A 26,995-nucleotide genomic window follows, 5' to 3' on the forward strand; every position below is an offset into this window, starting at 1 on the left:
TTCCGAGTTATCGTGAACGGTGTTAATAATGTTAATAAGGAAAAAAAAGAATTTAATCTCTATGATGTTCACCTTCTTTTAAGTATTCATAGGTATGCTTTGCTATATTATCCATTTTATATATTAAAGAAACTTGTTTTTGTCGGTAAATGATGAATGAATGATTAAGCAAGTATGTTTAACTAGTCGATCTTTATTTGTTGGAAAAAAGACAACAAGGATTCTTAGTAAAAAGATGGATTTTATATATTAACGAATTGTTAAACTGAATCAAACTTCTATATGTTCAGCTTACATTTTTTAAGCCATAGAGAACAAATGCATACAATAAACAATCGTTATTTCATGAATAATGACGCATATTTCACTTCGATGTTGCCAAAATTTCATGCAAGTATCTCGTCAGACTTTAAAGCAAAGTGTCAAGGACATGATATCCCCTCTAAATGAAAATTCACATTAAAAAATCGCTATAGAATAAGACCTCCATTCGTTTTAATTTATGATTTGGTAGGCCAATGCTTTAAACAGATGCTTTTTGGTTAACATTTAGAACCTCCTTGGGCGTCTCGCATGTAAGTATATCTCTTTATGAATAATTCAGACTGTTTGAGATGATACTGGACTGCATGGAGACCAACTGGTGTTATTTCTATACGGCTAAAGGTGCTAATTAAAATGCTTCTAAAGTGGTTGATGACTATGTATAACAATATTTCAAGCTGGTTTTGATGCAAAACATTGACTTCGGACGAAGATTTAGACCACTTCCGGTTTGGTTAATTTAAACTTTGTCCAAAGCTTTCAAATTGCGATAATTCGACCAAAAAAAATGGCACAGAATCTATAGAAAACTGTGTTTAAATGGATTTTTATACTTGTTGTTTATTTTTAAAGTAATATCAAGGACAAAGAAATACAAAGATAAAAGTAAAAAAAAAGTGTTGAAACGACGATCCAGATATGAACAGTCTAACGACTCTCCCTTCTACCTAAATGGCCAATTTCCCCATGTGTCTGTGCTTTTTTTTTTTTTTAGTTTTTCCAGTTGTTAAAGAATAACGATGGTCACAAAATATACTGATTACACAAAACACGTGCTGCAAAACGCGGATTTATTGTTTTTTTAGTTTCGTCACGGGACATTGGTTTTTAGCGGACATAAATGGTATTCGTTCAACAATTGTTGTGAAGACTCATTGGTTATGATAATTTGAAAATATCAAACCGTTCTATTGTGTAGTTTTTTTAATAAGAGTGAACACTTAATAGTTTGGTTAAGTGCTTTTGTATCATAACCGTTCATTTGCTTTTTTTTTTATTTTAACATTTAACATTTAACATTTACATGTATCTTGTACATTGTACGATAAAGATGTTTCAGGCAAATACTTTAGTAAAAAATGGCATTATGAAATATACAAGTTGTTTTTGAAATGGTTTTCAAAATTGCATAATTTTTTCTCAAGAATTATATTTAGAGGTCTTGCTTAAGGAAAATTGAAGAGTTCAAGTTATTCAAATAAAATGAAATCTGATAAAAAAAAACTGAAAGTAAGCTCAAGTTTCGTATTCTCAATTCATAGTTCCGAGAGTTATCTTTAAGCCCCGCCCCTTTACGTCATCTTCGACGTGCATCACAAACATTCAACATGGCGAGCGATTCAGCCTCGGCAACAGATTCGGTGGTAGATGTTCCAGATACGATATAGGTGTCGTATCTTGATCGAAGTCAAGATTTATCCCAAAAAGTGTTAGAGAAGGGTTTAAATTATTTCACACAAGGTTATATTCATAATATTCGAGTGTCAAAGCCTGAAAATAGGATACGAGTTGATGCAAAATGCTGGCGATCCATGAGAAAGTCACAGCCGCCGTATTCGCTGCAGATCGAAATAAATGTCGAAAAATCAACTTTGACAGAATCGTATTGCAAATGCAAAGCTGGGTAGGTTTTTTTCACAACTATTTGATAAATCAAATTGAAAATTTAACGGAAAAATATTCATAATAGTTGCTGATAAACGTCAAAACATAGGCGCTTGTTACAGGATGGTGTATTTTGTGCATTATGTGTTTTTCAATATGTGTCTGAATACCCTCATTAAAATAAAAATTCGCCGAAATTAGCACGTTAAAACGTGCTTATTTCGGCGAATTTTTATTTTTATTTTATTGAGGGTATTTAGGCACACATAGAAAAACACATAATACACAAAATACACCATCCTGTAACCAAGTGCCTATGGTCAAAACAAAGTGAATGCACTTTTAGAAACACTTTATTAGTAAGAATAGTATATTTATCCTCAAATTAGGACTTTCTTTTCCTTACAGACTCGATGGTCACTGTTCACATATTGTTGGACTTCTTAAAACGCTGCAAGGCTTAAAACTGCACAATTTCAAAAATGCACCTGATCACCAAAGTTGCACTAGTTTACCACAACAGTGGCATGTTCCCCGGGGTACCAAAATAAAACCTGTACCCTTAAACCATGTTGTTGTTGCCAGGCCAAAAGAAAAAAGGAAGAGGAAACCAGTCATTTGCCATTTTGACGAAAATTACAAGTAATTCAAATTTTGACTCTACACGTGTACATTAAATAAAAAAAAATAAACGGTTATATCAAGTATCATTGTATTCAATGTATTACTTTCTAATGGGTCCCTAAAATACATGATTTTACACATTTTGTTGCACTAATACATGTAATATTCAGTCTCTTTTTTCTTAAATTTTGAAGACTTCCACGAGTAGACAATGATGACATAGAGAAGCTTCTAAACATAAAAGGTACACCGCTGGAATACATGATTTCTAAAGAAGCACCGAAATCACAGTCACACTTTGGAGAAGTTCAAACTGGCTCCATTTTGTCATATCAGGTAATTCAGTGTATTGAAGATGACAAAGAAGTCTATAAAATCACGCTCATGAATTTAAAAGCTACAATTTCATATCAAAATCAAGACCCCTTTACTTTTCAATCACCAATATGCAAGTTTCACTGAATATTTCATAGAGAAAATAACACAAGAAAAAATTAGAAGACAAGGATTTAATGCTTATCTTTAACAAAAGTGTCCTGAAAAAGTGTTAAAAAACAACAGATAGACCAGATTTTGTTAATCTTAGAAAACATTGAAGTTGGTATATCATGCTTTACAATTAAAAATTTCTTAATCTTGGCAATCAATCTCTCTATATGAATTCTATGTTTGGCTATTTTTTGGGTCATTTTAATTTCTCCAGATGTCATTTGCTTTCCTTCTTTTATGAAAGGTGGAATGTTGAGTTTTATATTAAGTTTATTTAGTTCTTCTTCAATTGTGAAGCCTTTGTCTGCCATCACTGCATCTCCATTCAGAATGTGTCCACAGTCTTTTAGAATTTCTAAAAGTTCCAGAAAACCACTGTCCTTAGTTAAAGCCTTATCTGAAATGGACCCCGTAAAAAGTTCTGAAATGAACATTACACTACCACGAGGATCACAACCAATGAGGCATTTGAGGGTTATGCTGCCTTTGTAATCCGAGTAAAATTGGCTCTGTAATCCTAGTGCACAAGGAGTTTGGGTTTTCATTTCAGTGCCATCTATGATTATCAAAGTGTTTGGAAAATCTTTCTTAAATTTTGATGGCATATTCTTTATAATTGTTTCTCTGTGTGGCCAAATTGATAATTGTCCAAATTTGAAATACATGTGGTCAATCCAAGTGTTGAAAACTACTCCAGCAGACTGAATTTTGAGTCCAAATTTTGTTGCTAAATCTGCCAAACTAAAATCACGTCTACAGCGGATAAGAGTAAGAAATAGACCATCGTCATTCGACAGATTTTTCAAATCACTACGTCCTTTTTCATAACTCAAGGTAAAATTGTCAGGGATCAAAAAAGATAAGAGTGCCAGAAAGCGAACATAGGTAATGCCAGCATAGTGTTTAAATAAGTTTTTATGATTGGTCTTGTTATTTAAAACATGGTTCACACCAAACTGTTCTGTTTTTACTTCCTTTATCTGCTGTTTTTTAAGGTCAGAAATGATGTTTTCTTGTTCTTGAACTTTCAGTTTTAGTGATTGTACCTCTGCTGTCATGGACAAGAATTCCAAAGGAGACACAACTGAAATAAATAAAATTTATGTATTACATGAAATGTATAATCAATGTTTGATAAATTGAATGTATTTATTTTTTTTTTACAGACTAGGAATCTTAAACATCATGAACCTGTTGACAGTGTAGGGTGTGGAGACACTACCCTTCACCATAAATCCCCCATTAGTTTGCCTCCAGAATTTGTAAATTTAAATAAAATAATGACAAAGGAGGAACTTAAAAAAATAGAGATTGATACAAGGAAACAAAACAATTCTTGTGAATGGTATCAGCACAGAAAGGGAAGGCTAACAGCTTCAAACTTTGGGAAGGTGATGCACAGGAAAGCAAGGCCTTCAGATTCATTTTTAAGAGACGTTTTCAACAGGTCTTCTAAATCATCCCCTGCCATGGATTACGGTCGCAAACATGAACAGGATGGAAAAGCCAAATACCTCGAAACATTTCCTTCTCGACATTTACATGAATGTGGATTAGTAATTAATAATGAATTTAATTTTTTAGCTGCATCACCAGATGGTGTAGTTTGCGATAATGGGAATTCTGGACTCATAGAAGTGAAGAGTCCTTATAGTGTAAGAAACAGGCACATAAATGAGGCATGTGATTTACCAGGTTTTTATTTGAGAAAAAATGGCAACAACATTAGTTTAAAGAAAAATCATAACTACTATGCACAGATTCAAGGGCAACTCATGATAACAGGCTTTACATTCTGTGACTTAGTTGTATATACACAGAAAAGTATTTTTGTAGAACGCATACAACCCGATATTGACTTTATGAAAACAATGTTGTCAAAACTGAGTAACTTCATGAAAGACTATGGTAGTTAAATAAAATAACCTACAAAATATCTTACATCTTTCACTTGTCTGTGTGCTTTGCTCAAAGGTTCCACTGCACTCAGTTTCATTGAGCTCTTGAGGATCCGAGTTTTCCCTAAAAGACACATTGTCACAATGTCAGTTGTGTATTAATTTCAATGTTTATTCATGTATCTGATAAATAATTTGATCAATTTCCTACTCTTAGAAAAATTCTATAAAGCATATGGGTATAATAATGAAGCTTGAAGGATGAAAATATTCATACTTATCCAAAAATACTTCCTCCAGCTTCTGTTTTTTTTCCTTTGGTGTTGGTTTTGAAGACTTGCATGCTTTCCGTTTATTTGGTAAGGGTCGACTTGGAGTGCATGTACCTCCACATGCAGGAATAGGATCTGGATATGACTGAGTTGGTCTATTTTCCCCAATGAAGTGCTGTTCAAATACACAAAATATATTAAACAAATTTAAATAATGCGTGTGTATTCTTGAGATGTTCATTTCTCATTAATCAAAGCTTATGCCTCACATGTGTATTACACTATCAGTACACAGTTTAAGGGTACTTGTATTAAACAGGTCCAGCAAAATCTCTCTTTCTCTCTATGTATATATCTATATTGCTTAGTCAAAAGATTGTGATGGCCCCGTTAAACAGTGTATGCTAAAAATAGTTTATATATGCAACTTAGCAATAACCTGATCCATCCCAAATCTGGGCTTGACACCCTCGTTGAGTAAATATTCACCTATGCTACATATATTAATAGCCTAGTACTTCCGGGTATTAATTTCGACATCTTTATTATGCCTACATACAGTCTGTATGTGTAATACATAAACAGATAAAATGTCTCTCACTCTGAATTAATAACACCACAGCACAAGCCACAACCACCTGCATTTGGCATTTTACACATACTTACTTTACTGCACACAACTTTGTTTCTATTTCCGTCAATATTGTTTACATTTAGTTGATGATGAGGACGACCACATGCTTTAATCCATCTTAAACACTTTTCTTGATCCTGTTTAGGCTGGGGAAACGGAATTAATCGAACTCCAATTAATCTTTCGGGATATCTTTCGTCTGAATTGCAAGTACCCCACACACATCTTCTTACCATCGTTGAAAAATATCACGTATCACATTTTCGCCGCATTCTGTTTGTGATGCATATGGCGTCTCATGAAAGTTACAGATGCGGGCAGAATAAATCGAATTATTTGATTGGCTGAATAATCATATCTCATTTAAATATCGGATCGATGAATTATATATATATATATTTTTTTTTCCAAAGAAAGGGTTATAGGCTAAATAAACCTATAATCAAAAAGGGAAATTTGTATTATATTACATGTCTGGCTAATTTTGATTATTGTATGAATGATTTGTTTTTGAATCAAATGCTTTTAATCAACGCAGGGGTAATACGAAAGTATACAGAATATTCTACTTTGACTAAATCATTGAAACATTATGACTTCATAGTAGGTAACATGACGTCAATTTAAAAACACAAGCTTTCGTAATATTGGTATATAGAGGTGTAATTCAATTTTAGAAAATGAATAGAAACGTGTAAACATTAATAAAATAAAATGTTTTGATTTTTTTATGCTGTATCTGTCATTTTGATTAAAATCTACCACCGATGACATCATGTGTGTACATCAGGTAGCTTGGGAATTGTTCAAGTCGTGTAAAGAGAATTTGGATAAGACCGCATGTACAGAGATGCGTAAAATGTTTAAAGCAAATATCGTGAATATTATGTGAAAATCATAAAGAGTTCAGTGAGTTATACAGGTATGCTAATTTATTTTCATTGACTTATTCTCGCTCGAAGACAGTCAGAAATATAGTAACGTAACCCGGTCGGCCTTTCCTCTGTCAAAATACGCAACAGAACACCAAAAACCTGGATATTACAAAACATAAGATTTGTACAGATTGAAAGCTTGCCTTCTAACATACTTGGAAAGTGCCGAGAGAATACTGAGTTAAGCATGGTTTTACGAATAATCTCGGTTCATATGTATAAAATTCAAAATATTTGGTAAGGTTTTGTGCAAATGTGTGGAATAATTATTTAACTGACAGGACAGTGGGATACTATTAGCACTTTTTAGGGAAAATAGATGTTTTTCAACTAAATTATAAACTCAAAAAAACAAAAAAAAATATTTAACTCCGGGGTCTTGTTGTGTTGTAAGTTTTTTTAAGTAAGGGATATTTTGCTATTAATAAAAATCACGTGACGCCATGGTGCTGATGCACCTTTTTGCGTTATACACTCTTTTATCTTTATACAATAGTTAATTATAATTTACATTTATCTGAGATTTTGGTAAATTATCAAACTTTATTTTTTATAATGTCTAAATTTCCTTAATATTCCCGCGAAGCGAATAAACGCAATGATAAATACAAAATAAATGACACGTTTTCATTTGAAATTAAAATATCTGCGAAAAGTATATGTACATTGTATTATATAATGATATTAAGAATATTCGTGACTTGCAGTTGTTTTTTAATTGCCTGAGACTTTTTGAAGCTATCAAAATAAATGATATTTTTAAACAAGAACTAAGATGACAATGAATAATAATTCATCATCATATAAATACTGAATAGGATTTCGATTTCTTACAAATGACGATTCTTTTTAATTATAAAGTTCAAAAATGATTATCTGGTCGGAATTCCATTTGATTCCCATACTTATATATGCCTTTTGTCACTTCAATCAATAACTTTAGTTATGAGCAGAGGACATCTTTAGATCCCTAGTATTGATTCCTGCTCAGAAATTAGTTTCCTTTAAATTCATGTAAAGGACCCTTAATCTATAACATAAGAAATATTCAACAAAAAACTAATATTTCTTAGAGTCACAAGCAATAAAGTTTATAATTTTCATTAGATGGTAGAATATCATGTGGTATTCTTCTATTCTTGATGTTGATAAGAAAGTGTTCAAGCAGAATATAATTATAAAATTGTACATTGTAGCTTTTGTCTAAAATAAAAAAGAATTAGCTCAGTCCAAGCAAATCAAGGACTGCAACCAGTGTAGATTCTTAATTGTACGCAAAAAAATTGTTTTTGCGTAATTTCACGAGATGCATCACTCGCGAAAATGTGTTACTCGCTTACATTTTAACTTTGCTGAAATGTATGTAAAGTCTGTTGATCAACTGATCATTCGCGAATAACAATTCTTGCGATTTGATGTTAAAGAGCCAGTTCGCAAAAAAAAGAAAAAAAAACACTTGCAAAAAAATAAGGAATCTACAGTATATGTTAATTAATTTACATTGTCAATATCAAAAACTTCATAAAAAATCTGTTAGATAAATCTGTAGAATGCATTGATTTCAATGAGACAAATGGGAAAGTTTTTCACGCTTCACATAATGTAGATTTAATTTCCATCACTACTCACAAATCTTTAATTAATAAATAAAAGTGTTACATCTGGATGTTGTTTTCACACTTTTCACGTCATTAATTTTTTCTGAGCCTCGGTAATTGCAAAATTCTCTTCTTTAGTGGAAACATTCCATCTTTCTTATGTAATGTCTTTTCTATCATAACGTGCAAGTTGTTCATTCTGTAGATTCCATTTAAAATATTACTTTTGAATTAAAATGTGGTTTTAAGATATTTTCCCTTAAATTTGTATCGTTTTGAGAAAAAACACATCAAAATCAGAACATATATAACACAAACTCATATATTTTAGCTAATCTGGTTTGATCCTATGCTAAGAAAATGTAAACGTGAGACATTTTAACGCTACCTTTTATATATCTTCACATGAATTCTGCTATTCCAAAATTCTGTAGAAAATGAAGTAAAAATAAAGTAAAAGTCAGGAATTATATTAAGAGTAGAACTGCAATGTGCTATTATTGCACATTTTTAAACGAAATTTCAAAAAAGATTTTTTTTTTTTCAGTAAGGAATAAAATCAATGTATCAAGGGTAAATGAACTTAAGTAAAAGTCCATTACTTTCATACATGTATCAGTACAATCCTTTCCATTCTGAAAACAATCATTGGCACAAACAACATCTGTTATTTGGCATTCTTTAGATGTTTTGTTAACCAATTTTCTTCAGAGTACCCCCCTGGACAAGGTAAAGTAAGAGTCAAATAGGGAAAAAGTAAATATTAAGCTGTACGAGGGGCGTTCAATAAATAATGTCATTAGGGCTCGGAAAGAAACAAAAAAAAAAAAATAGAAGAGGTCTTTCCACCTTCTTTGAATTTTAAATTTGTTTTATACCTGACTCCTTAAAATTAAATTCCATGGAAAAGAAACCAGAACTCTCTTAAAGCATAGAAAAAAAATGAAAATTAAAAAAAAAATTAATGACCTTGACCTTTGACCATGAAAAAAAATATATTCAAGGTCAAAGGTCAAGGGTCATAATGCAATTGACCCCATGCTTCTATGACTAATAGTTTTCAAGTTATAAGGTCTAATAGTAAGTACAAAGAAGTTAAAGGGCAATAACTCATATAAGGGGTCATCAGATCCATTTGCACTTATACATTGAAGTTAGGCATAAAGACCCTTGACTCATTAGTGAAGGTTTGATGTCTCTACAGTCTACGGTTTCGGAGGAGTAGCGATAACAAGGTTTTTCGCACAAGGGGCAATAACTTTTAAAAGGGTTAATATTAGGGAACAAGAGTGAAATCTTTGAAATAGTTTGAAGAGTACATTATTAATGATGCTAAGACAGTTTGTATATTTTAAAAGACAAAAAAGATATAAAAAGAGCTTAATTTCTCAATTTTGGAATGACCTTGACCTTTGCATGAATATTAAGATCAAAGGTCAATAAATCTTATGCAGTTGGTTCCATGTCTCTACAACTTGTTGTTTTGAAAATTTTTAATTATTTGTAAAATTCAAAAAGTTTCAAGGGGCAATAACTCATTGAAGGGGTCACCGAATGCTTTCGCAATAATAGATTGAAGAGTCCCCATAATTAGGCAAAGCCATTAGTGAAGGTTTCATACCTTTACGGTTTACGGTTTTAGAGGAGTAGCGATGACAAGGGTTTTTAGCTCAAGGGGCAACAACTTTTAAAAGGGTCAATCTTAGGGGCCAAGATTTATATCTTCTAAAGAGTTTCAAAAGTACATATTAAAGACATAAGATAGATCGTATATGTTTAAGGACATAAGAGCTATTAAGAGAAATTTATTTCTCAAATTTGGAATGACCTTGACCTTTGAACTTGAAATGAATTTGAAGGCAAAAGGTCATTGAATGGTATGCAGTTGGTTTCATGTCTCTACGACTTTTCGTTTTGAATTTTTTTTATTTTTTGTAAAATTTATAAACTTTCAGGGGCAGTTACTCATTGAAGGGGTCAAAGAAAACTTTTGCAATGAATAGATTGAAAGTCTCCTAAATTAGTTGAAGACAATGGTGAAGGTTTTATGTCTCTACGGTTTACGGTTTCTGAGGAGTAGCGATAACAAGCTTAACGGTGAAAGGGCCAATAACTGCGTAAAGGGTCTAAGTTAAAACATAGGGGGTCATTTTTCTGAATAACTTTAAATATCCAGTATCAAGAACTATAAAGTTTTTCGATAAGTCTTACGGTGTCAAAACATAAGGTGAGAAATAAAATAAAAAACATAAGCATTTCAAGAGGTCTTTCCACAGAAAGGTGGAAAGACCTAAAAAACGCTTTTCTATGACTTATTCTTAATGATTTAGCGAAAATATTCTTGTTTAATTAAAACACATTTACGTAACATATTCATTCAATTTTTAATTGTTTTTCGAACACATTCTTGAGGATAACCCTTCGTATACTGGAATATGGCAGATCCTATGATTTGCTGTACTTGTTTTTTTTTCTTTCTGATACATGTTTTTTTCTAATTTTGGGAATGAAACAAGTCAAGGTTGAGAGATCTGGCAAATTTTGTTGGTGTGACAAAACATTAACTTTTTGTTTATCCCCAGAACTCCTTTACTCTTCATGGCCTGTAAGTTTGGTCGCTGTCATGAAGAAATTTACATAAGTGAATTCCTTATTCGGTTTCATTCCTCTCATAAAGAGCTATATGTGTTAAGGGCTTGTTTAGGCCCCTACTTGAATTTTTTTTTTAATTGATCATGGTAGATGTTGAGGTCATCAAGTAACTCATGAAGTATATCTTTAATTGTTCAACCCACTCGTTTCCATGGAAACAGCCTTCTGTAAAATTCTTTCAAAATGCTACTCCTCCTACAGTTTTGGTCTTATTTCAATATAACTTGGTATATAAGTAGACGACACTAAACTACACAATTCTGTTTATCGGTTTTTGATTTCAACGAATGTTGTTGGCATTGTCACTAAAAGTAGAAATTTCTGTGAAATTCTTTCAAAATGCTACTCCCCCTATAGTTTTGGTATGATTTCAATATAACTTGGCACACAAGTAGACTACACTAAGGTACATAATTCTTTATATCCGTTTTTGACTTCAATATACATTATTACCTTGGTTAATAAAGATATCAATTTCTGTTACTCTCAAAATGCTACTTCAAATACAGTTTTAGTCTGATTATAATATAATGTGGCATGCAAGTAGACTACACTAAGAACATAAAGAGACTTATTCAAGGATCATTATTCTCTTTTTCTAGTGTAAAGTTTCAATTCCCAACTGCTTAAGTACTTTCCTCTTCCTTTGCTATAAGTACAAACCAGTAGAGCTTCAGTCTCGACAGAGACTTCTGGTTCATTATATACTTTACAGCAATCTGTAACAAATTTTTATGCTTTGAGAGGAATTAAGTTTGTCCCATGGGCATAATTATCAAGCACTGGTCAAGAAGAATTTTGATAGCAGAAACTTGCATGTCAAATTAGAGAGAAATTAATGAGTTTATTGTCAGGAGCTAAGAGCATCTCTAGATCTGATGCAGCTGTTATCTTAATTTATCTCTTGGGAGTTGGGCAAAAAAGAAATGGCCTCATAGTTGCTTGTGTTAATTAAGATCGAGTTCTTAATGGCTATAGTCCAGATAAAGATCTTCCAATTGGTGTAATGTAATTAAAACAAATTTATGTTTTAGTGTATGATTAAAACTAAATTAGTATTGTATAATATAATTAAAACTAATTATACAAATGTTCATTGAAAAAATATATATATTTCAATTTTTATATATTTGCAACAAATTGCAGTCATGTCTCACTTAGAATTTTATAGTCTGAAGAAATTATAATTTATGTTTGATTTTTTTATTATTAAACTGTAGCATTTCTATTATTTCATAAAATATGCAATAAACAATTTAAGTTTAAATAAGCTGCAGATGGATATTTGTTATGCTCTAACACAACCAGTTTAGAGTAATATGATGTATTTGATATAATCAATCCCTACACTGCAAGTCTCTTAGAGATGTATGATAAGAAATGGAAATTAAATCATTGAAATCTGTGTCAATCTGTTAATCAAGGCTACCTGATTTTCTTGCATCCTAACCAATTTATTATTATTGAACAATATTTGAAGGGCGTATCATGATGTGGCGCGGCACTTTATTTTTGTTTTTTGTTTTGATTTAACGTAATTTTTTTTGGGGGGGGGGGTTAAAAGAGCTATATGTGTTAAGGGCTAGTTTAGGCCCCTACTTGAAATTTTTTTTAATTGATCATGGTAGATGTTGAGGTCATCAAGTAACTCATGAAGTATATCTTTAATTGTTCAACCCACTCGTTTCCATGGAAACAGCCTTCAACTTCCAAACCTTGGAATCTGACTATATTTGGCATAGATTCAAAAATGCACCTGTATCATTTAAAGAACATTTACAAAAAAAAAAAAAATTCAGTTCATCTCTTAATTAATCAAAATTAAAAAAAATTAAAGTTTACATTAATGAATCATAATAAACTTAAGTTTCTGTTTCCATGGCAACAACTGAGAGATAATAATAAGGAAACAAGTACTAATAGTTAAAGTTATATTATTTCATTTTTCTCCATAATTACATAAATGGTTAAAGTAATTTTGAATTAACAACTTATTTTTTCATACTGATAGAACAATTCATTAATTACAGTGTATTTTAAAAGATGAAAGATCATAGACATCATTCTATTGTATACTTATACATTATACACTCAAAGTATGTAGAGTGACTGTTCACATTCTATTTTATACTTATACATTATACACTCAAAGTATGTATAATGACTGTTCATATTCTATTGTATACTTATACATTATACACTCAAAGTATGTAGAGTTCACATTCTATTGTATACTTATACATTATACACTCAAAGTATGTCGAGTTACTGCTCACATTCTATTGTATACTTATACATTATACAATCATAGTATGTAGAGTGACTGCTCACATTCTGTTGTATGCTTATATACATTAAACACTCAAAGTATGTAGAGTTCACATTCTATTGTATACTTATACGTTATACACTCAAAGTATGTCGAGTTACTGCTCACATTCTGTTGTATACTTATACATTATAGACTCAAAGTATGTAGAGTGACTGTTCACATTTGATTCTTTAATTATACATTATAAACTCAAAGTATGTAGAGTGACTGTTCACATTCTATTTTTATACTTATACATTATAGACTCAAAGTTTGTAGAGCGACTGTTCACATTCTATTGCATACTTATACATTATAGACTCAAAGTATGTAGAGTTCACATTCTATTTCATACTTATAAATTATACACTCAAAGTATGTAGAGTGACTGTTCATATTCTATTGTATACTTATACATTATAGACTCAAAGTATGTAGAGTTCACATTCTATTTTATACTTATAAATTATACACTCAAAGTATGTAGAGTTCACATTCTATTGTATACTTATACATTATACACTCAAAGTATTAGTTACTGCTCACATTCTATTGTATACTTATACATTATACATTCATAGTATGTAGAGTGACTGCTCACATTCTGTTGTATGCTTATATACATTAAACACTCAAATTTGTAGAGTTCACATTCTATTGTATACTTATACGTTATACACTCAAAGTATGTCGAGTTACTGCTCACATTCTGTTGTATACTTATACATTATAGACTCAAAGTATGTAGAGTGACTGTTCACATTCTATTTTATAATTATACATTATAAACTCAAAGTATGTAGAGTGACTGTTCACATTCTATTTTTATACTTATACATTATAACTAAAGTATGTAGAGCGACTGTTCACATTCTATTGCATACTTATACATTATAGACTCAAAGTATGTAGAGTTCACATTCTATTTCATACTTATAAATTATACACTAAAAAATATGTAAGTACTTTTCATATTCTATTGTATACTTATACATTATAGACTCAAAGTATGTAGAGTTCACATTCTATTTTATACTTATAAATTATACACTCAAAGTATGTAGAGTGACTGTTCACATTCTATTGTAACTTATACATTATACACTCAAAGTATGTAGAGTTCACATTCTTTTTTATACTTATACATTATACACTCAAAGTATGTAGAGTGACTATTCACATTCTATTGTATACTTATACATTATACACTCAAAGTATGTGAGTGACTGCTCACATTCTATTGTATATTTATACATTATACACTCGAAGTATGTAGAGTGACTGATCACATTCTATTGTATACTTATACATTATACACTCAAAGTATATAGAGTTCACAGGTGTGTATGCTCAAATATTTTGATACAGAAAAATTTACTTTGTGATTTTACATATTTTAAACATGTTTTTTAAAAACCTAAAAAAAAGTGAAATCAGTTACATTCATGATTAATCACAATGTCCCTCAATGTAGATCTCAAGAGGCTAGAAAGATTTTTAAAATGAGTTTAAGTTACAACAATGGTTATATTCAATAAACAAGAGAGATTCTTTCTATACCAGGTACATGCATCTACACAATTATGTTAAGTTTCATGTTCTCTGCAATGTAAGACTTTTTCTGTTGAGGACAATGAGATAGTTTCTAAACTTTGTCGTGTCACTCTATCCCAAAATCCATAAGACACTGGCTACATGAGCGCAGCACCCGACCATTCTGGCTCCAACTTTCAAGTGCAGTACCACCTTTTAATAGGGAGATCAGTTCCACAAGAGTAGTCAATCCAGAGAGTGTGAACTGCAGCCTTTGTATGTCTTGACTGGATCTTAACCTGCAATAGCGATTCACTCTCTTTGCAGACCAACAAATCAAAATTTCCTTCTTCTGATATATGCTCCCGTGCATAGTTCGGTGCTTGCTTGATTTGATAGACTCCAAGGGTAATGGATCTCAAAATATCTAGAGATAGTCTTGGAAAGTCCTGTAATGATTCTCCATCGAGTTTTCTATATGCAGATCTTCGTCTAGCCAAATTGTTTTCTTCAACAAACAGTTTCAATGATTTTCCATAAGTGAACGTTGTAACATCTTCTCTGCTATTTTATCATCTTCTGGCTGGTAAATTTAAATGCCCAGTTATATTTGTTCAGCAATCCACACATAATTTTTACAAGGTTCCAATGCTTGGAATATGTTTTGGGGTACAATCTTATAAAAAAAAAGAAAGTGTTTGATCCTAGCATTTGTACTCTCCACAACCCATCGGCATTTTGTTACAAGGCGTGTGAGATTAGCATTTTTGGTGGAAAGTTGTTTCAACCCTTTTGGGAACAGATGGGCATTTTTACCATGTAACCACTTTTCCCTAAAAACTTCACAGCATCCTTAAATCCTCTGTCAACAAGGAAGACGTCATCTTTTTGAAACCAAGATGACATGTTTTCCACGTTGTTTGTAATGGCATGCTTTGTGATTGCTGCATCATTGTTATGGCCATCTGGAAGTTGGTCCTAATACTGATAATATATATCCATCTGTTCCAAAATGCCCATGGGTTTGACCAACGGTCTATGCTTGTGCATACTGAAGGACATTCTCTGAAATCGATAGTTTTGACTTTCTGAATAAAGATGTATGTTCCGTCAAGGACTACAACAGCTTGGCCTGGCTGGGTTGTAAACAACTTCTGAGCTATTGGAGTGGTATGACTGGTGGCCATGTCATCATGGTTGATATGTTGAAAACCCACTGTGTGCGGAACAAATGTTTCCATGAGCGTTCTCCTCACTGCATGTGTAATTCTTTGAACATAGTTGTCTTTAATCCAAATATTGTGGCCAGAATTTTATTCGCCAATCCAACCCTTAATTTCATAAGAAATACACCAAGGCATGTCCTGACTGATTGTTTCCAGTATTTCTCACGGTTGACAAATACTAACCATGCATTGAAGTTTTTTTTTGCCCCCAGTTAGATCCTTATAGTTATCTTCTGTCAATAGAGATGACACATAAAGTTCAAATGGGTAGATTTGTTTCATTCTTGCCTAAGATTACTAAAAGATCCAGTATATCTGTGCGTGAAAAAAATTCAAAATCCTTTGATGACTGCATTTTTCAATGCTGCTGATGTGAAGTATTTATCATTCATGTGCTTTTTGCAACAACGATTTTTCTGTGAAATGAAAATTCCCTTTTCAACAAATACTTGGGGTTTTGTCTGAAGTGACTTTATAATCGATGGCGATGATTTGCTTCTTTTTTGCAGACAATACAGTAGCGATGAGTCTTTGGTGCTGATTTGATGTGCAGTTTGATAAAATTTGGGGAAGAAAATTTTAGAAAGATCATCCTCATTATCCTCTAGCATGGTAATTTGCATGGTTCGACTTCTCGTAGAAAGAGTTGACCTTGTTTCTTTTCAGACCCCCAAACAGTGCTACTACACCTCAGAAACGAACCGTACCGTTGTGCAGAAAGCGTACCGTACCGTGCACAAAGCATACCGTACCGTCCACAAAGCGAACTGTTCCGTGCACAAAGCGTACCGTTCCATGCACAAAGCGAACCGTTCCGTGCACAAAACGTACCCTACCGTCCACAAAGCGTACCGTTCCGTGAACAAAGCGTACCTACCGTCCACAAAGCGTACCGTTCCGTGCAAGAAACAACCGTACCGTTCTTTGGTTAATTATGCAAACCACGCCCCCCATGATTTTTAATCGTATAATGACCAAAATAAGTCATTTTGGTTTATTTTCGCTACGGCCCTGTGAAAGGGGACGGAGGTTGTGTCTGCCTGTTCGAAACACTATTATCATGCATCAAGCGTCTGGATCTTCAACTTCAAAAGTAAGGAAACTACTCGAAGCAAACTACAACTGCAAAACAACTAGACAGAGTGTGAGACGATTCCTTATTTGATATAAATTAAATCAACTGGTTGTGTTTGTGGTCAAAGGTACAGTACGGCCCGGTTTTTTTCCCCAAAACACGTACGGGGCACAGTGGACCTCGAACAATGTCGGCGTCTTTGAAACTTTCTTTTTATTCTACAAATTTTAGCAAATTAAATCAATTTTCTTTTGAAATATTGGCTGTATTTAAATATTCGTAATTGAACAATACAGATATTTAAATAATATTATAAGATGCCCCCAAAAATTTAATATAATTGTGCTCGTGCCCGGGGGAAAAAAACCCGCCTTAAATGTATACATGTACATTAATTCATGTTTCATAATCCTATAATTGTATTTGAAATAAAAAAAAAATTCAATTGACTATAATACCACTAAAAGAACACACTTTCATAAATTTAAATTTCCCGGTTGTCTCTACTTTTGATTTTAATTCTGCTCATTTAAATTATTAATTTAAATCTTTTCGGAGACAAGATCGTTTTTTTGTAATTGCTTCATATGTAGTACATTCAGATGCGTGATTTTACTAATGAATTATTTTGTAAGAATTTTAAAATATATATAAACTGTCAAATTTAAAAAAAATCCGTATTAGACTCTCACATTAATTCTGTTAAGATTCTTACATAGGCGAATCATTGGTGCAGTTATACTTGCACTGAAAAACTGTAATCATGTAAAATATGGATTAAAATTTCATCGGTAAACATGAAGAATTCTACTGAACAGACAGAGATAATAATCTTTACTAAGAAAATTGTGATCGACTTTCACGCTGCATACAAAAAAAACCCAGCCAATTTCTTGCAAATAAAATGTGCAAACTGCAGAAAAATTATTTATTCTGAAATACTTCTCAGGAAAAATGAAAAAAATAACAGTTTGCGAAAAAATAAGATTTATAAGGTTTGTTACACTGTACCTCCATCCCCTTTCTAAAACAAAAGAATTAGCTGGTTAAAAGTTCTTTTAAAAATCTCAAAATAACTTGTTGTAATTTAAAATCAATCATAATCTACAGGAAACATTTTTATAAGTGTCTGAAAAAAGATAATTTACTAAATAAAATGAAATTAAAAAAATGTATATCAATCCTCTTTTAAGCCATATTATGTTTGTTACCCCCCCCCCCCCCCCCCCTAGAAGGCGATACTTATACAACTTTAAATTGTGCTTTTGTTAAAAAAAAAACATTATTCAGGGTAAGGTATTCATTTTTGTATGACAAGGGATTTTAAAAGGGGTAAATTTGTTAGTGTTGTGGTGAAACCTGGAAGATCAGTTTGCTGGATGTCTGTTGAGCGATTTAATACACTTGATGTGGTCGGAACTAAATACCGGTAATTTGAAAGGTGTTTAAACCCCCCCCCCCCCCCCCCGTCTCTCCGGTAGTGACCCAATATTTTTTTTTAACAGGTGTGAACTATGAACTGACGAAAAAAATTTTCAAATCACAGGAGAAATTTTCCTGCGTACCAGCTTTTGGGTACCTAGCGTCATGCCAATTTGATTGACAAGTGATGCCGGGCAACATGCATGTACAGAAACGGATTATTCATTGCACAATAGTTGTAAATGGGTTGATTTAATAGTGACTTTGGCGATGTAAATAAAACGAAGAATGAGAATAAATACAAGTTATTATTTTTTTTTTTTTCAGAAAAGTACATGTATTTAAAGGGGTTTTCATCTTTCCCCTCTCTCTCTCGCGACATTGTTTTTACAGACTTAACAAGAATAGAATAACTTTAAAAAAATAAAAAAAAATTCTAAAAATAATTACTTAATACACTGAAAGGATTATTGAAAACATAAATACCTGTCTGTGAAAAAATGTTTCTTGTTTCGAGAAAGCGCTCGGAAGTTATTGTATTAATTTCGTTGTGTCTGCTGTTGATTTTTGTATTTATTTTGTTTACTGATATTTCTCTTCTGAAGGAAACGTTTAAGCGATAGATCTACAATCTATGTGCTTAGCGTTATATATGTATAGAACAAGTATATACCCGGTATATATTGATTCCTTTTAATTATGTTACAACTTTATTTTAAAGTGAAAAAATATTTCATTTAATTGTTTTCCTTTTTCAAATGAAGGGTCAGCATATAAAAATTTAAAAACGGAAATATTTACGAACTCTATATATAGTAATACATATATATATACATAATGCCAAAGACATCGGTGGGATGATGTTTTTTCTTCCTTTCATTTTTTTTTTTCATTTTTCCTCCATCACCGCTGTAGTGTAAAATGTTTAAATTGAAACCGAGAAATTAATTTGTTAATAGCTGAAATATAATTATATACATGCATTAAGTACTTCAAAATATTTAAAATGAATAAATTTTTAGCAGCCAATCAAGAATTAAAACTAACAGGCTCCGCCCACTTCATTTGCATACCGTTTCTCAAAGCGTACCGTTCTCAAAAAGAACCGTTCCGTCCACAAAGCGTACCGTTTCGTGCATTCAGCGAATCGTACCGTCCACAAAGCGTACCGTTCCGTGCACAAAGCGAACCGTACCATGCACAAAGCGTACCGTACCGTTCACAAAGCGAACCGTTCCGAGCACAAAGCGTACCGTACCGTTCACAAAACGAACCGTTCCGTTCACAAAGCGTACCGTTCCGTGCACAAAGGACCGAACCGACCTTCAAGTGGTGTAGTAGCACGGTTTAGGGTCTGTAAATCTTTGCAGCATGTGAGCCAGACATCCTATAGTAATTACACGCTGCAATTCTTTGGTAAGGTATATGTTCAAAAAAAACCCGTAAAACAGTGTCTACTATTCCCTATCTGGCAGCGCTAAAATCTCACAAAAACAGCAGATAATTGATTTTACCATTGTCCCAAAAAGAAATAATTGCTAAAAATGAAAAAAAAAATCAGTTTTTCATCATTGCTATCATTATTTATCATATCCCCCCTTAATTCTGAAATATCTCTTTGACATGCTTGTAGTGCAGATTTATTTATAATCTTGTGGAGAGAGACAACAAATAAACTTACAGCTAAACTGATATCCTGGAGAAGATGTTGTTAAACATTTACCTGTGAGTGCTCTAAATGAAATTATTAGGATTTTATAATGTGACAAGCAAATCATTTATAGCATATGTTCATGTGTATATCCAGACTGACGAGGACTATTAAACTATCTACTGGACTATTCATTGAAGGCTACTACACACTGTCACTGTTCAGTCAAACTGGGAATAGGTCAAAGGGGAGTGCTAATACTATGTGTGTCAGACTCTTCTTTAACCTCCTCCAAACCTAAATCTTACTTTTAGATAAATCATTCCTTTAAAATGTCATTTGAAGGGCCAGCCACCCCCTTCTTTTGTTTTAGGAAATTTAAATTCTATGTTAATGCTTTTATTTTTTTTGTATAAAAAAGTTAACAGTCGATCACACCCTCTTTCAGTTATAATATAAAACCACATTTCTATGTGTATATTTAAATTTAATCTTAGGATGTTTTTTAATTTGAAAATAACCACCCCCGTTACAATTTGATATTAAAATTAATTGGAATATGCTTTTTTATACAGGAAACAAAGAAAGATATTTTTTGTATATTGGAACACAATATGCTTACCTTAATGTCCTTATTTCATAAGCCATAAATGTAATAATTCTGTGTGCAAATTGTTGCTGTAAAAACTGGACATATGTCTGAAAGAAGATACAGGATTATATAAGATAAATCGAATACTTAACTTATTCTTATTTTTTTTTTAACTGTGTATATATATATTTTATTTTGGAATGGTTTACACCCTAATGTATACCATAGGACCCAGTTGATTTACACCCTAGTGACCCACCATACTTATCGAACTATTGGAAAGTTTTCATTCAACGAACTCTGTAGCAAGAAATGCATATATGATGAAAGTTTTATCTCTTACCAAAGATAAAAAAGTAATATTAACTTCATACAAGTTAATTGGAAATTAATAAGAGACGTAATATTTTCGTTATACTATCGGAAACAACACATGCGCACTTTGAAAAAAAAAAACCACAATGTTATGTTCAGCGTAGACCGACATACACTGTAACACTCTCAACATCCTAGAGCTGTCAAGAGTATTACGGTTCTAAATCACATTTAAAATATTTTTTAAACAAACATCAAACATAATTAAAGGTTCTTCTATAATAAATTGATATATTTTATTTTTTATGGAATCATTTACCTTTGAAGGCGTGTTAATCAGCCTGCATATCATCGTCTGTTTACATCTTCTAAGCAACAACTAAATGTGTATTCCGATCCCGATGCCAAAATCAGCTCTCGAAAACAAACATTTTTGAAATTTGACCATGAGCGCAGTCGAGAACATGCATGAAATTTACATATAATTTAAAGAATTTATAATTTCATATTTATACTTAAAACCGTTTATGTTCTCACTTGCGCTCATATATAAATCCTTAATAGTAGGTAAGGAATGAGTGCCATTATAGAAATAAGCCAAGTATATGGTTTTCAAATACCGTGAAAAATTATACTACAACTAAAAATCCAAATTATCTCCATATATTCATTTGATATAAAGAGTGTTCATTTCATTCAATTCAAATTACCATCTTCTTAGGTATTTTGTAAATTCATAAATCTTAGGGGCCCAGAAGCCCTCTTAACAATTTTTAGCCCTTCTTCAATTTGTTTTTTCAAAAAAAAAAGTTTTCTAGACTTCTCTAGAAATTGAACTTCATCCCCGAATGTGAATTTGAACAACAAGACAACTAATATTTAGAAAAATAGCATATAAAACTGTTTTATGCTCTTGCAATTCTTTGCTCTTCTTAGGCCTTTGCTGTTTTTGTCAAGTGTATAGACTGGGTCATTCTCAAAAAATGTCCAGATTTCAGTGATACAAGTTTTCTGGTAAATATTTTAATAAAATAAAAACTTCTTTGTGCTCATGAACTTAACAATGATCTAAACTTAAGAAAATAGATTTAAAGTTCGATTAAAAATTGATATAAATACTGAAAAAATCCTTTAACATCAGTTAAATTGCTCAGCTTGAAATAAAATATTCCACAGAGTCTGACACATCTGTTTCATATGAACTAGATATTTCACTTAAAAAAAAAGACGTTAATGGTAATGTAACAACCAAGCTATACGACAAATGTGATTAATAACTTTTCTATCATCAACTCTCTTACTGATGCAGCAATATACCTTCATCACCTGGAGATGGATTATATATCTCAGCTGATTCAATATGCAAGAACATGCTCTACATATGAACTTTTTTGAAAACGAGGTAAATTACTGAATAGCAAGTGATTGAAACAACAAAAAATATGTCCATAGGACATGAATGCCCCGCCGCATCATATAACCTCCTTGTAGAGAGATTGAATAATCTTCTTTATAAATCCCATAAACTTACCATCTTGGAAGCATGAGCCAATTTCATTTTCTGCAGAATCATCATAACCATCATCACTACAGCCTTCTGTTTCTGACATAAATAACAGATTGGTTGATAATTCAGATATACCACAAAAATAACTGATATAGTAATTCAAAAATACCAAAGGAAGAGAAAACCTTTAAAAGTAGCAGTTGGGACTTGAAACTTTACAAAGCAACTAGAACTGCCCAATAGAGACAAATACCCCCCACTAGGTTTTTCAGAGTAGATGCCAATTAACAAATTTTATTATTTTTCCATTTCTTATAACTTTGTATAAACAAACATCTCTTGCGTTGTTTAAGAAATAAGATATCATTTTTAGAGCTGCATTGGGGTATGACATGAAGTCGGTCACGTGATCAAATTCTATAGCACCTGAAGGGCGTTATAGTAGATTTGATCATGTACCGACTTCATGTCATACCCCAATGAAACTCTAAAAATGATATCTTATTTCTTATATTTATATTTTACGTTTTCATTCATTTTACAAACAAATATAGGCATTATTTAGACTTAGATTTTGAAATGCAACGTAACGTTGCTATGACGTTATGTGACGTCACAGTCGGAACTTTCCAAATTGCATGTGCAGTTTGTTTTCCATACGCAAGAAAGTCTGATCATGTGACCAACTGCATGTCATCGAAAATTGAATTTCATTTTTTTAGTATTGTCATATAAGGAAAGACAATGGCAAATGTAAATATAAGCAAATAATCAGCAATTGGTTGCATTATAGCTTGACAGACAGACTGATAGATGGAAGACACTTTACTATCACATAAGCTTTTCTGGTCCCTGGTGAGAAGAGGTAAAAATAAACAATTTTTTATTATACAGTGTATATCAATATTACTTTTTACTGACACAAGCTTAAGAGATAAACATTCTACCGGGTAAATGATAAGAAAATACATTCATCCACTTACCAATATTCCCTTCTAAAGAATTAAAAAATTTCCCAACGGTCGTTATGGTTTTCAAAGCGGGTGGACATTGGTAGACATTTTCGTTAATATTTTTGGAATGTCCAAGATGTTTGAAAAACATTTCCCTGTCAAGGGGTGATGCATCCAGCAGAGAATATACTGTTGAAACATAGTGCCTCATGTCTGTTGCATTGATACTACGTTCTAATCCAGCCTTTTTGCACATTTTGCTTACACAAGTCCATCCAGTTGCATGATTCAGTGAGTGCTTTGTATTTGGAAATGCAAATTTATTCTTTACATTGATATCAGCTCCTCTGCGTACATCCACATCAGTAAGAATTGACATTGCTTTCCAGCAGTCCTTGGGAATTAAAAGGGGCACAAGCTTGGCCACTTTCGATGCATGTATATATGCTATTTTGGTTTCACATAAAAGCTTTTTTTCAATCGCATCTTCAATCAATTGAACTTTACCGGAATCTATCCAGGCTTCACTAAGAGCATCATTCCATTCTTTCAGTGTCAAACGACTAGGTTCCCCTCCCCTCCGTGCATTGAACAATGTCAATCTGCACACAACAGCATCTCTCAGCTGGCTATATTTATTATATTCCATGATCTCATATACATCAGATGCCAACTGCTCCATTGCTTCTTTGCTATAATCCCTAAGTTTTGCAAGATCCTCCTCAAGAAGTAATCTCTCCGGCCTTCTCAAATGAGACTGTCTTTTCTTTAAGCATGCTTCCTCAGATGCAGCAAAGAATGAAGGCCAAACAGTTTGCATAATTGTGAGGAATTTGCTCATCTCATCAGCTTTGTCATCTTCTTTTGAAAGGAGGTAATTCGCTCTCATTACCTTACAAACATCTTGTATGAGGTATCTCATGTTTTTTTTTAATGCATCCTTAACAGTATTATCATCCCTTGTAGTCATATTAATAATGGCATCTTGAACGAGTTCAACAGCATCCCGATTGAACATTTCACTGCATGATTCAGAGGTAATGGGCGGATCGACTGTAGCTAAAACTTTCTTAAATTCTAGGTAGAGATGAGCCAGTCGCCTCAGGTTGGCCATCAGTGATGCTCTCTTTTCCATTTTCTTTTCGGATCCCTCAAAATTTTTGTAAGAAAAATACCCATATCTTTGAATCCATTCATCAGACCTGATCAGTGTCCCAATCTTAGTGTTTTGGAAGCACTCTAGTATTTCCTGTCTATAGGAATTAGAAAAAGCTGGATTTGATCTCAAAAGCCTAACACTGCAAGTGGAGGGATAGTCAGCTGTGTTTTCTGCTGCAACACATTTTATCTTGTGTCTGCAAATAATCTTCTTGCTGAAAAATCCCTTACAGAGAGAGCACATAGCTAAAGTTTCACTACCTTGTTTTCGTTCATTTAAAAGATTGTTATAATCTGGATTATCATCCATCAGGATATCTGAATTAAATTTAAAAATTCCTTCTCTCTTAAATCGTTGGAATTCTCTGTCCTTTAGTTCCTTTGGTAGTTCTAGTGCAACTCTGACGCTTTCTTCAGTCTTATGCTTTCTTTTTATATGCTCAGTCAGTCTTGAGGCAAAAGTCCCACAAAAAGGACATGGTCTGCTTGGTCTTGATTTCTTGTTAGTGTTACTCTTTTGAACTGAAAAACATATACAAAAATGGCATAAGAGAGATTAAATAGTATACAAAGTGATATTTAACGACCTTCTTTTTATTTAACACATTCTGAGGACAAAAAATGCATCAATGACAGACTGAGTTTGATGATTCTTAGCTTATAAGTACCCAAAACATTTAAAAATTTCAGTAGATTAGGTTCACTGCACATGTTCTTAAATCTCAATCTAAATTAGACAATGTCTTTTGTATAAATCTCAGCACAGACTAACAACAATATGAATGAACAATGTATCCTTTATTCAAGGCCTCCAATCCCATGACAGTCTGGAGACTTTTAAATGAAGAATAAGACTGGAAATTATACAAAGGTTGAATAAGTATTCAATGAGCCATTCCTCATGTGCAACTACATGTGCAAATAAACTCAAAAACCAACATGTATGACATACCTGTTGATTCAGTAGTTTTATCCTCTACTGGCAATGTATTTCCAGAACTTGATTCCTTTAATGAAAGAAATTGAATAAATGTATATATAGCTACAGAAAAAGGGACTTTCACATCTTCCTACAAATTTCAACAACCTGAAAATGCTTTCTTTTTAACATGATTTCTTATTAATATAATTATTTATCGTTTCACTAGTTTTTTTTTTTTTTAAAGATTTGTTCCAATTTACAGTTTGTTTTCATATTAAGTGTTTTCTCTTCCAGTTACAGTATATACTCGCCTCTTAGTTGTTTTTTGGGTGTCAAATTTTGAAACAAAAGATAGGTCTGATTTATATGTAGGAGTCCTAGAAATTTTGGATTTTTCATAAAGGCACTTGGACACAGATTTGAAGTTAATATTTTTTCTATGATATTATGACATATATTTTAATAGCATTTCACACAAAAATTAATGAAAATTTTTATTTCATTGAAAAGTTATTAAAATTTTTATTTTTTTGGCGGGTTTGATTGACACATCCTTGCATTTTCACAAATTTTAACTTTAATACCTTAAGGTATCCGATCCATATTTAGCCTCAGATTCAATGGAATTGAATGCAACATAGATATGTATAGGCTTAATAATCAGTGTATTTAGAACTCATTTTCTTCTTTTAGTTTAAGAATGTAAGAGTGGGACATGTCCTAATTAATTACCCTTTCCTGCCTTTGACGAGTTAATTCCCTTTGATTTAACTCAATAAAAATTAAATCTAAAAAATCTGTCTGGTTACTAAATTTCATTTGAATATGTGCAACCTCTGCAAAGAAAATGAATGGAAACGGCAAATAAGTGGAATTTTCATAAGTCCAAAGGGCATAACTCTAAAAAAATTTGTGCGACTGTACCCAAAACAGAACTTGACCTAGATATTCAGCTGAAACATCTGTATACTAAATTTCATTTCAATTTGTGCAACCTCTGCAAAGAAAATGAACGGAAACTGCAAATAAATGGAATTTTTCTAAGTCCAAGGGGCATAACTCTGTCAAAAAGGGTGTGATCGTACCCCAACAGAATTTGACCTAGATATTTACCTGATAAACCTGTATACCAAATTTCATGTCAGTATATGCAGCGGTTGTAAAGAAAATGAACGGAAACTAAATGGACGATGTCCTAATTAATTACCTACCGACCTTTGACGGACAGTTAATTCCCTTTGATTTAACTCAATAGCAATATGCCCTCCCTTCTTCGAAGGGGGGCATAAAAACATAGGT

The 26,995-nt window shown here is 32.3% G+C and overlaps 3 protein-coding genes across 3 annotated transcripts; 1 reads left to right on the forward strand and 2 right to left on the reverse strand.

The window, feature by feature from the left end:
- Positions 1-1,581: 1,581 nt before the first annotated feature.
- LOC134246719 (uncharacterized) lies at positions 1,582-4,976 on the forward strand. Its single transcript, XM_062729079.1, has 4 exons — positions 1,582-1,948; positions 2,338-2,571; positions 2,748-2,889; positions 4,209-4,976. Exons 1-4 carry the CDS (start codon positions 1,857-1,859, stop codon positions 4,956-4,958), a joined length of 1,218 nt encoding a protein of 405 aa, XP_062585063.1. The 5' UTR covers positions 1,582-1,856; the 3' UTR covers positions 4,959-4,976.
- Positions 3,048-6,230, reverse strand: LOC134246707 (uncharacterized). The gene is made up of 4 exons (XM_062729073.1): positions 5,879-6,230; positions 5,218-5,387; positions 4,985-5,064; positions 3,048-4,126 (listed from the first exon to the last, which is right to left on the reverse strand). Exons 1-4 carry the CDS (start codon positions 6,080-6,082, stop codon positions 3,063-3,065), a joined length of 1,518 nt encoding a protein of 505 aa, XP_062585057.1. The 5' UTR covers positions 6,083-6,230; the 3' UTR covers positions 3,048-3,062.
- An 8,842-nt stretch (positions 6,231-15,072) lies between these two features.
- Positions 15,073-26,836, reverse strand: LOC134246699 (uncharacterized). The gene is made up of 5 exons (XM_062729062.1): positions 26,810-26,836; positions 25,727-25,781; positions 23,647-25,296; positions 22,688-22,759; positions 15,073-15,383 (listed from the first exon to the last, which is right to left on the reverse strand). The coding sequence occupies exons 1-5, from the start codon at positions 26,834-26,836 to the stop codon at positions 15,073-15,075; spliced, it is 2,115 nt and encodes a 704-aa protein (XP_062585046.1).
- Between the last annotated feature and the right edge of the window lie 159 nt (positions 26,837-26,995).

Source organism: Saccostrea cucullata, unplaced genomic scaffold (genome assembly GCF_032062105.1).
Source record: "Saccostrea cucullata isolate Sc308-1 unplaced genomic scaffold, CSIRO_AGI_Scuc_v1 ctg1852, whole genome shotgun sequence".
Lineage (NCBI taxonomy): Eukaryota > Metazoa > Mollusca > Bivalvia > Ostreida > Ostreidae > Saccostrea > Saccostrea cuccullata.